The sequence below is a fragment of the Colobus angolensis genome, unplaced genomic scaffold (genome assembly GCF_000951035.1).
Source record: "Colobus angolensis palliatus isolate OR3802 unplaced genomic scaffold, Cang.pa_1.0 Scaffold19, whole genome shotgun sequence".
Classification (NCBI taxonomy): Eukaryota; Metazoa; Chordata; class Mammalia; order Primates; family Cercopithecidae; genus Colobus; species Colobus angolensis.
The window spans coordinates 9,621,411-9,633,551 of NW_012115043.1; the positions used below are offsets into that span (position 1 = coordinate 9,621,411).

The 12,141-nt window shown below is 33.7% G+C and overlaps 1 protein-coding gene across 2 annotated transcripts in view; it reads left to right on the forward strand.

Moving 5' to 3' along the window:
• VPS13C (vacuolar protein sorting 13 homolog C (S. cerevisiae)) overlaps positions 1–12,141 on the forward strand; it is a 187,757-nt gene that overhangs the window by 68,061 nt on the left and 107,555 nt on the right. For both annotated transcript variants that reach the window (XM_011940470.1, XM_011940469.1), the window contains 7 exons: positions 983–1,106; positions 2,814–2,931; positions 5,536–5,665; positions 6,337–6,415; positions 7,092–7,231; positions 10,327–10,480; positions 11,418–11,497. In XM_011940470.1, the coding sequence (XP_011795860.1) occupies positions 983–1,106; positions 2,814–2,931; positions 5,536–5,665; positions 6,337–6,415; positions 7,092–7,231; positions 10,327–10,480; positions 11,418–11,497 (825 nt within the window). The remainder of the gene's footprint in view (positions 1–982; positions 1,107–2,813; positions 2,932–5,535; positions 5,666–6,336; positions 6,416–7,091; positions 7,232–10,326; positions 10,481–11,417; positions 11,498–12,141) is intronic.

Below are 12,141 nucleotides of genomic sequence, written 5' to 3' on the forward strand. Positions count from 1 at the left end.
GTCAGAATTGTGTAAGCTGAACCAGTTGAAATGTCTGTGGTGTTGACTGTTGTTTCTGCTGTTAATCATCATCCTCTTCAATTAGGGAATGAACAAGATTAAGTTTTTCCTCACAAATTGATGTGCATGGTCTGCCACTGTGGGCTTCATCTTCAAAATTGTCTTGACCCTTCTTAAAATTAGTTATCTATTTGTAAACTGCTAATTTCTTTGGGGCACTGTTCCCATACATTTTTCATAAAGCATTACTGATTTCACCATTCTTTCACCCAAGCTTCAGCATATATTTGTTTTTTGCTTCAATTTTAGTGGAATTCATGTTGCTATGATGGGGGGGTCCTTTTCAAGCTGAAGTCTTAATCTTCTTAGTGACTCAGACTAGATCCTGTTCAGTCATGTTATAAAAAGTTAGTTCAAGTTTCTTTTGGTACAAAACAGTTTTGAAATTCATGCATAGTTTTTTCATAATGGGCATTTTCCATCAACTTTTTGAAGATCCCTTGTATACTCCTGAATTGATCCTTGCTTCTACCAGGAAGGGAGAAAAGGCAGTACAATTTGGGGCTGAATTATAGTGGTCTAATTATTCCTGTGGTATAGTGCAGAGAAGGAACAAAACGCTGCTATTTAATGGTGAAGAGTGTAGGGTGGGGGTCAGGGGAGCTGGACTATAAGCGGCAGTAATTCTTGAGATCCAGGAAGAGGAGGAGTTGTACATCTAGACAAGTTATTTGCGGCAGATAGCTCAAACATGAAAATGTGCTGAACACCTATTTCTCAACTTTAATAGAGATGTATGCTGAAATCTTAATTGTTTACAAATAATTATCTGAAAATTAAAATGTTTATTCATTAAGGGCAATATTTTCATTTTGTTAGGGTTTTAACTGACTAAATGCAAGATTGAAACCTAGGTAAAGTGTGTTGATGTATGTGCTTTTCTGTTTTGGAAAAAAAAATTGAGATTTGTCTTTCATTTTAGCTCAACAGTAAAGATCAAGGCTTACAGAAGACTACTAATTCATCTCTGGAAGAAATAATGGATAAGGCTTATGACAAGTTTGATGTTGAAATAAAAAATGTGCAACTACTTTTTGCAAGAGCAGGTAAACCATTATTCAACTTTTAGGATCTTGGGATTATGTTGGGTAGTTTGTGTAACATACGTGTATGTATGTGTGCCTGTATATCAACCCTGACAACCATTTTGCACACATATTCTTTTGGCTGCTTAAACCATGTAGGACACTATCAGTGTAAATTACTGCAACATTTATAAATAGAAATGGAAATTTGGGTAGTCATCTTAGGATACCTAGCTCCATTTCAATCTAAGCCTATTCATAGCCTGTATTTTTGTAATGTGACTATAAAGCTGCTTAGAACACAAAATGGAAGTTGCAATTGATTCATGTTTTTCTGTCTTACTGCTTTTGGGATGACTCAATATTATTTTCCTTGCTGCCTTCATTATTAAATCTTGTACTATATCAGCCTAGTCTTTATTTCAATAGTATTACTAGTATTATGCTTTCTACTTTTGTAGATATCTGAGAAATATATATCTACAAAGTAGTAGATACAGTCTTAATATCTTAAAGATAATTAACTTAATTATTTTCCAAAAGCTTTGGTGTTTTCTACGCTTAAGTAAATATTTTTTTTAGGCTTATTTAGTTTCTAGAAACAATACATATTTATTAATTATTCTTGATCATAGTATCACTTTGTGGTAGGTCATTAGAGGAAAGGACAGTTATAGTCTCTATGTGCAGAGTTTATACACTAGTAGGAGTGTTGAGACTTATTAAAATGTAAATACATAATGCTCTACTTACTTTTCATGTGTTAAGAGCCTGTTAATTCCTTGAAGTGGAGTATTTACATAGACCATTAAAACTGCCTTTTCTTTTGTATGTACTTAAGAATAATTGAATTATGGCCGGACGTGGTGGCTCACGCCTGTAATCCCAGCACTTTGGGAGGCCAAGGCAGGAGGATCACGAAGTCAGGAGATTGAGACCATCCTGGCTAACATGGTGAAATCCCCGTGTGGTGGCGGGCGCCTGTAGTCCCAGCTATTCGGGAGGCTGAGGCAGGAGAATGGCATGAACCTGGGAGGCAGAGCTTGCAGTGAGCCCAGATCATGCCACTGCATTCCAGCCTGGGTGACAGAGTGAGACTCTGTCTGAAAAAAATAATAATAATAATTGAATTATAAGTGATAAAAGATTTTCAGTCATTGCCATCAATAAAGATCTGCATAGTTCTCTATTCGTTATTGGAAAATCTGTTTTTGGGACCTTCTTATTTGAAGAAAAGTGATTATTATACTTTTTTGGTCATGAAATTTTGTTCGCTAAAACTCATCTTTGCTTTGGAATTGTGTACTAAGCTGGGCGTAAATATTGTACTTAGGAATCCCGTAAACCTCTTTTTTTCTTTTTTCTTGTTTTTCCTCTTCTTTTCACTGTAATTATCAACCTTGGTCATTAATTCTGGAATTAAGGTAATAGATCCTGGGCTTTGTTTTTCCTGTTTACTTTGAAATGCAAGATGTTATGTGAACATTCTCCAAATATAATTATTTTATATCACAGTCTTTGATCCTGTCAGTCTGTATTTAAAAAGCATAGGTTATTTAACTGATATGCTAAAAGAAGTAAAAATTGGTAATCATTGACTCTGGATTAATTTACAGTGATTTTCCATAGAATGTCTGACAATTTAAAATAATATTCATTAAAAATAATATTTATCCATGTTCCATGGCTGTTTGTAAAAACCACAATATCTTAAATTATTTTTTAAAGAGGAAAACTGGAAAAAGTGTCGATTTCAGCATCCATCAACTATGCATATATTGCAACCCATGGATATTCATGTTGAGTTGGCCAAAGCTATGGTAGAAAAAGACATAAGAATGGCCAGGTAATGTATGAGCTTCTTGTATATTAGAAAATTAGGTGAAATATGTCTGCATCAGTTGCTAGAATTTAAGGAAGCAAAGATAAATTTCTGTGGGAGACAGAAAAAAATAATGATTATTCCATTTTGCAGCAGAAATGTATTTTTAAGAAAATGTATATTTGAATTATACATCAACTCTTCAGAAATATTTGGACTTTTACAGTCTACAAAAGTTGATGGTTCATGTTTTTGAATGAATCTAATCCAACACTTAATATCAACAAAATAAAATCTTCAGAAACATTAGAGGCTCTTTTGATAATGAAATACCATATAATCCTGAGGAAAAATAGAAAATTATTTTTGAATTTAAATAATTATGAAATGTTTATACTTTCAAAAAACAGATTTATTGAAATATAATTGATGTTCAATAAACTGCATCTATTTAAAGTTTACAATTTGATAAATATTGCCTTAGCTATATAGCCACGAAACCATCATCACAGTTAAGAGAATGAACACATCATCTCCAAAAGTGTCCTTGTTCCCCTTTGTATTCCTTTCTTTCCTTCCCTACTTAAATTCTCTTCCCCCAGTCCCTGGACAACATTCATCTGCTTTCTGACACTATAGATTTGTTAGAATTTTCTAGAATTTTACATAAATAGAATCTTAGACTTTTAACTTTTTTGTTTGACGTGTTTAATTCAGCATAATTAATTTGAGATTGATTCATGTTGTATGTATCAGTAGTTCATTGATACCCTTTATCAGGTGGATGTTAAACCAACTTTTCATTACCGGTTAACCTCACTTAGTAATGATGAACATCCCTAATCCAAAGACCAAAAATTTGAAATGCTCCAAAGTTTGAAACTTTTTGAGAGTCAACGTTATGTCACATATGGAAAATTCTGCACATAAATTCTTAACACAAGCTTCATTTCTTGCACAAAATTATTAACATTTTTAAAATAAAATTACCTTCAGACTGTGTGTACAAGGTGTGAATGAAACATAAATCAATTTCATGTTTAGACTTGGGTCCTATCTGCAGGATATCTCATTATGTAATGCAAATATTCCAAAATCTGGAAAAATAAAAAAATCTGAAACACTTCTTGTCCCATTTCTGGTAAGGGATACTCAACCCATATGTATTATTCTTTTAAAATACTTTTGGACTTGTTTTGCCGAAATTTTATTACCAAGTTTTATATTTGTGTTAATGAGGGATATTGGTCTGTGCTTTTCTTGTTTTGGTATCAGGATAATGTTGGCGTCATACATTGAGTTTTCTGGAAGATACTGTGTAGAAATGGTATTATTTCTTCCTAAAATGTTAGGTAGAATTCACCAGTAAAGTCATCTGGCCCTGGAGTTTTCATTTTGAGAGGTATTTAACTACAAATTCATGTTTTTTCATAGATATAGGGCTAGGTTATCTGTTCTTTTGAATGACCTGTGTGTTCCAAGTGTTTTGAGTTGTTAGTGTGTTTTAAGGAATTTGTCCATCTTAGTTGTTGAATGTATGGCATAAAACTGTTCGTATTGCTTTCCTCTTACCTATTTAATACACAAAGAATCTGTAGTGATGTTATTTCTCTTAGTCCTGATGTTAGTAATTTGTGCCTTTTCTCTTTTTCTGCTGATCACTGTGATCAGAGGTTTATCAATTTTGTTGATCTTTTGAGCGACCCGGCTGTTGGTTTCCATTATCTTCTCTCTTTTGATTCTTTTTTCCCCCCTGATTTCTACTCTGATGTTTATTATTTCTCTCTTTTGTTTACTTAGGATTTCATTTTCTTTCCAGTCCTGGTTTCTTAAGGTAGAAGCTGAGGTCACTGATTTGAGACCTTAGTTTTTTTCCAGTATAGGCATTTAGTGCTTTATATTTCTTTCTCTGTAGTGCTTTACTGTATCCCAGCGTGACATCTAGCAATTAGGCATATGTCAGCTTGAGCTGTTCACAGCTTAGTCAGGAAGCCAAAGATAAACAACAGCCAAGAAGAGCTTTATGACCAGCACATAGCTGCCACAAGGCTATTGAGACAAATAAACCTGAGGCAATTACATTGAATAGGGAAACAGAATAGAAGCCCCTGCTAAAAAGTAAGCAACTGATAAAATCACAATGGTGATTCAGTAGCGAGTAAAACAGATGTCCTCATGGAGCTGACATTTTAATTAGAGGAGACATAAACAAATATAAATGTGATGTCAGGTGCTGCCGAGTGCTATATATAAAAAGAAATAAAGCAAGGCAATGGGATAGAGAGTGATGAGGTAGATACTCTTTGATGTTGATAATAAGAAATCTTTGATACCGGGAAGTAGTGTTTTGGTTTTGAAAGGTAGAGAATTGTGTTTGGAAAGATTTTCATAAAAATTAGTTGAGTTAAAAAGGTTTGGCTACTTAAGAGGGATATGTTGAAATTATGTGGAAACTTAGCTAACATAGAACTTTCAATTTCTTGACAGTGTTGTCTAAATGAGGCATTAATGTAATTAGATTAAAACATGTCAAAAGTTTAGGCGTGTTTTATTCTAGTTACATATGCAATTCTTTCCCTCGTTTGTAATATAGAGGTACTGACTTAAAACCACTGAATTGTATCTTAGATTTAAAGTGTCCGGAGGACTTCCTTTGATGCATGTGAGAATTTCTGACCAGAAGATGAAAGATGTGCTATGTTTGATGAACAGTATACCTTTGCCACAGAAATCATCAGCCCAGTCTCCAGAGAAACAGGTAAATAGATACAATAAAATATATAAACCTATTTTTACCATTGTTTTAGAGCAGTGATGAAAAGTCAGTTTCAGGGCAAGGTTTATAAGTGAAAGGACCAAAAGTACAGAAATGAAAGTAAAATGTCTTTCAAATTTGTAAAATGTGTTTTAAATAAAGCTTGAGGGGGAAAAAGTAAACAAAAATCTTTAGAATCTTGCAAATAAAACAATTGGTATAAAATTTCCTTATATGTTAGACTTACAAGTTGTAGGTCACTTTAATTGGAATTGATCTTTACACAGTAGAAATGTTGGATTTCTACTTTGAAATGAAATTTGATAAAGCCAGCTCATGGTGATACCATGTGTCAGAGGCCTATAAAAAAGATGTACTTTAATATTGTAATAGAATGTAAATGATATACAGTACTAATAGACTAACTTACTAGAGGTACACTTAGTTTTGTCCTGGTAAATGTGGGCGGTAGACTTAATAATTTGTAAATTGTAGCCAACTATTAGTTGATTACCCAATATATCTTGTTGGAAGATTTGTATATTGTGTTATATTGTGTGTATGTGTCTTTCCATATCTGTTTATCGTCTATTACTTTTTTGTCTTCCTTCATTTATCACATTTAATCCTGCTGTGTCATCCTTTTTAAGAAAACTTTTTGTATTCTTTGCTAGGTGTCCTCAATTCCAGTTATTTCAGGTGGGACAAAAGGTCTACTTGGTACCTCACTGTTGCTAGATGCTGTGGAATCAGGTAAGGAAAGTAAAATACTCTTTCTGTATTAAATTAAGCCTATACATTGTTATACAGAGATAACATTTTTAGAAAATAAGGGCCATTTGAAACTGCTGTAGTAGTTTACTGGTTTTAGTTCTAGTTGTGCTACATTAGTGTGACTTTGAGTCCCTTATCTTCTTTAAGCCCAAGTTTCTGTCGTCATTGGATAAATGAAGGGATTTTTTTTTTTTGTAGTTGACAATGCTTACTTAAGATTCTAAATAAACTACTTTTTTTTGGCCCCAGTCTCTGCATGAGCTTTTCTCTAGCTCTGAACTAATTGATCTGTTTTAATTTTGAACTAGAATGTAAGCTTCATCAGGATAGGACCATGTCTATCCTGGTCATTCTGGTATCCTTAGTAGCTGACACAGCCTGATACATGGTAGATAATACCCAATAAATATTTTGTTGAATATTGAGTGGATGAACTATAGTGAAAAACAGAACCATTGAAGAAAAGAACATAGTGCTATTTGATTTTAAATATGATTATTACATGTCAGGTTGAGTCACTTGGTGGAAGTTTAAAAAAGGCAGATATTCTGATGCTAAATATGAAGATTATATCTAATAAATGAATAGATTTGAGTGTTTCATGCAGTTTACAGTGTACATTGTCTCAGATCAAATAAACGTCTTTTTCCTTTAGAGTCTGATGATGAGTATTTTGATGCTGAAGATGGGGAACCACAGACTGGTAAAAGTATGAAAGGATCAGAACTTAAAAAAGCTGCAGAGGTCCCAAATGAGGAGCTCATTAATCTTCTGCTCAAGTTTGAAATTAAAGAAGTGTGTGCTTTTTTGTCTATAAATAGATATATTCTGGTTGTCACTATCTTGTAAGCTATCCTCAAGCTAGACCCAAAAATGTGGTACTCTGTCTTTCCTGCTGCCCAACACACGTGCACATACATACTCTATTTTGCACACAAAAAGATTTTAAAAAATGAAATGCTTTTTAAAAAATTGATGTAAGAATTAACTGTGGCATATCTAATTTATTCTGGAAGTGCTTAGACTTTTAATTAGGACTTTTCTGCAGAAAATTTTTATGACATGCCTACTTTAATTTTTTAAACTTTTCACTTTTAGCTAAATAATGCTCATTATCATGTTTATGATTTGGAAAAATGTAAACAACCTAAGTTTCCAACATACATTTACAGCCTTTAAAAGTCATGTGGTAAAAGGAAACATGGAGAGATGTTCACAGTATGTTATTATTTGGGAAAACAAAAGGATTATAATACCAAGGATATTATTATTCCATTTGAAGTTATATTTATATGTTTTCTTTGATAAATGACAGACAGTGTTCATCTCTGGGTGGTGAGATTACAGGTTTTTATATATGTCTGCTTGCTTTTCCATATAGTCCAGACTTCTATAAAAAGTTTGTCTTGCTTTGATAATAAAACAAAAAGGATAGAAAATGGAGGTGTTCCTTATTGACTGTTTGATATACCAAAGTGAGAGCGTGTCCTAAAATATAATGTCAGAAACACTACATTTTAGCTGTGTGTACAAACCTAAGTATTATTGATATTTGTTTAGAGAAAGGTATGTTCTTTACCGTTAGCCTTCTACAGCTTCTCTCTTTCTCCATACTACATCCAAAATATAATTAAATCCCATGACCCTAACTTCAAAATGCATTCATATGATTGCTCTTCCTTTCTGCTGCTACTGTACTGTCCAAGTCACTGTAATCGTCTTGCCTGGATTATTTTGCAATAGCCTCTTAACTGTCTTTGCTTCCATCAGGTACTCTGTTCTGTCATTTGCCAGAGTGATCCTTTAAAAGTGAATGTCAGGCCGGGCGTGTTGGCTCACACCTGTAATCCCAGCACTTTGGGAGGCCAAGGTGGGTGGATCATCTGAGGTCAGGAGTTTAAGACCAGCCTGGGCAATATGGTGAAACCCCATCCCTACTAAAAATACAAAATTAGCCAGACATGGTGGTGGGCTCTTGTAATCCCAGCTACTTGGGAGAATTGCTTGAACCTGGGAGGTAAAGGTTGCAGTGAGCTGAGACTGCACCACTCTCCTCTAGCCTGCGTGACAGGGAAAGACTTTGTCTCTAAAATAAAATAAAGTAAAATAAAAATAAAAGGGAATGTCAGATCATGTTACTACTCTGCTCAATATCCTCCACTGGCTTCAAATCTCACTAAAAGTAAAGGACTAAGTCCTTACCATGGCCTACAAGGCCTTACATGTGTAAAACCCCATATGACTGGCCAGTTCTTTCCTGCCTTGCTCACTCTGCTTCAGCCATATTCCATTTATCCCTTCAATAGGTATTGATCATGTGCCATTATTACTGGACATTATTTTAGATATTGGAAAATAGCAGTGAGTAAAGTTCTTGCCGCATGGAGCTTACACTTGTCTTATGTTTTTCCTTCTGTATACCAAAGCCCATTCTTTGTGCTTGCTATTTCCTTTGCCTGGAACACTCTTTTCCTGCATGGCTTGATTTTTTTTTTTTTTAACTTACTTCAGGTATTTGTTCAATTGTCATCTTATTGGAAAGATCTGACCAACTAAGACAAGATAGCAATCTTTATTTTCTCCAACTTTCCCTAGAATATAAACTTCATGGTGATAAAGAATGTCTTAATTTGTTTTCTGTTACCATAATAGAATACCTCAGCCTCCCAAGAGGCTGGGATTACAGGCACATGCCACCACACCCAGCTAATGTTTTGTGTTTTTTATGGAGATGTGGTTTCACTCTGTTGCCCAGGCTGGTCTTGAACTCTCAGGCTCAGGTCATCAGCTTGCCTTGGCCTCCCCAAGTGCTGGGATTACAGGCGTGAGCCACTGCACTTGGCCTTTTCTTTAAGTATTTTTAAAGTGTTATCTAAGTATGTAATTATAACATCTGCTAATAATATTATTTTTTGCCTTTCCTCAGTATTTATATTATTCAGGTTATTATTGCCGCCTATCAAGTTAAATAGCTTAAAACAACCGTTTTATTTTGCTTACAGGTTTGTGGGTTAGGAATTTTGGAAGGGTTCAACTGGGTAATTTTGTGTGTAGTCTTTCATTTGGTTGCATTCTGATGTTGACTGGGGCTTCTGTCACGGGAAGCCTCAAACTGGATGTCCATGTGTCTCACTTATGAGGCTTGCAGTTGATACTGGCTGTTGGCTGGGAGCTCAGCTGGAACTGTTGACTGAAACACCTACTTAGGGCCTCTCAGCATGGTAAAAGCCATGGTAATCTGAGTAGTTGAACTTTTTACATGGTGGCTGGCTTCCCCCAGTATGAGTGTTCCCAGGTGGGAGTTTCATGGTCTTTTTTGACACCAGAAGTCCTTATAGTATCAATTCCTTTCTACTCTATTGATTTAAGCATTCACAAACCTGCCCATATTCAAAGGGTGGAGACAAAGATCTACACCTTTTGATTAGAGTATCAAAAGTACTTCCGTCTTTTAAAAATTACAGTGTTTTATTTTTTATTGGCTAAATATACAGGCTATCATTTCGAGAGTTAACTTATGATAGTGAACATCTTGTCTTCCTACTTTAATGGGGATGCTTTTAAAAAATTACTAAACATGATTTTTGCTTTGAAATACAGGTTTAAGAAAATCATATTAAGGAAGAATCGATACATTCCTATTTTACTAAATTAGAAAAAATAAACAATGAAGTTAAATTCTGTCATGATTTTTAAATAAATGTACTTATATTTTCAAGAATCGAATTTAAGTTGGTAATTTCCAATTATATTAAATAGCTATGGTGGCAGAAGCATATGAGCAAAATTACTATTCTCTTGATGATGTGTATGGAGAAAGATTTTGTTTTCATTATTTTAAGTATGATTCAGACTTCTTATCAACTTTTCATTGGCTCTAATTCTTTTAGGTGATTTTGGAATTTACTAAACAGCAGAAAGAAGAAGATACAATTCTAGTATTTAATGTTACTCAGTTAGGAACAGAGGCTACAGTGAGAACATTTGACTTAACTGTGGTATCTTATTTAAAGAAAATCAGCTTGGATTACCATGAAATTGAAGGTAATAGCCATAAAAATAGAAATAATAACCTGTAATAAAGATAGCACTTTGGAGTATCTGAAACACTTTCATTTATATTGTATTTATAATAAATAATGGCTGCACTCTTCTAAGCACTTTACAAGTAATAATATTTATACTATGGGTTGGAATCCTTGGATACAGAACACTGACTGTATAAATACCTGTGTTTTATAACTTTTTAATAGTTGAAACTAAAACAAATCTCAATTTAGAAGAAAAATATTTTATGTGTTAGTAATTTGTATAGGACCTGTGTTAAGATAAAGTTTACATTATTGTCTTGAGGGAAAAAAATAAAAATAATAAATTTTCTAAGCTATTTTTTCCTTAAGTGAAGGTTATGCCCTTGGAAGTCAAGGGAAAATTTTGAGATCTCTCAGAAGCAAGAGTTAAAGAACTGCAAATAACAAAAGATGGATAAAATGATGGACAAATTACTTCTCCCTCCATAGCTTTTGGAGGCAGTTCCTTGGTACATCTACCGAAGGATCTAAAGGACATCTGGTAGTACCTGTTGTTTTTAAGTTAAACAGGAGTTTAACAGTTCTCTTTTAAGGAAAAAAAACAAAAACAAAGCTTTCCTCTTTTAAGTCATCTCTCACAGTTTAAACAAAAGGAAATTATTTAAATTTCTTTAATAGAAGTTGAATAAATTATTTGTCAGAATTTTATAAGTCACCTGTGAAATCACGTGAAAATAAATATGCATGTTTTTAAGTAAGTTGGATGTCAGAGGTAACAATTTGGATTGGTTAATTTCTTCAACAGTGATGGCCTTTGTATTTAATAACTATGACAACATGCAAAGATTTTCTTTTAGAGCTTAATTAACAAATTTTTAAAAATCTAAAAAAAGTTTCAAATTACAAAAGAGCAATTTATTTGAAACACTTTTTTTTTCCTTTTTCTTTAGGATCCAAAAAGAAGCCCCTTCACTTGATTAGCTCTTCTGACAAACCTGGCTTAGATCTTTTGAAAGTGGAGTATATTAAGGTAAGGGCTATAGAATGATTATATGTTTATTGTGTACTCCAAACAATATCTCGGGACAGAAAAATGTGACAGTAAGTTACTAATGGCTCTGGATGTGTATCACAGTTTCTAATTATAGGGAAATCTGTTTCTTTTTTCATTTGTACACCTTCTTTTCGTTCACTTAAGTACAGGGCCATTATACAAAGTCACTAAACTTCTTGTTGCCAGAGATGGAAGCCTGGGATGAAGTAGGTACCATTTGTCCTCTAGGGCACACCCACATACCTATACTGATTATAGGTCATATATAGGTGACATTTGTCTGAGTATCTTGCATCAAAAACGATAAAGTCATATTAAATTGGGTTCAGAAGAGAAATGCCAGGAATAGGAAGGGCCACAAAAATATTTCATATGAGAAACACTGAAGGAACTGATGGTATTTAGCTGACTTCAAGATTAGTTGATTTGTTTAATCGATCAACAGCTATTTATTGAATACCTCTGGATATGTTATTGGATGTCTGTACTGTTAGGTGCTTGGGATACAGAAATGAAAAACATTGCCTGTTCTCAAGAAAATTGTAGATGAGTAGGGAGATAGCACAAGTAAATAATGATTAGAATAAAATGTGATTGATTCTCTAATAAAGAAAAGCACA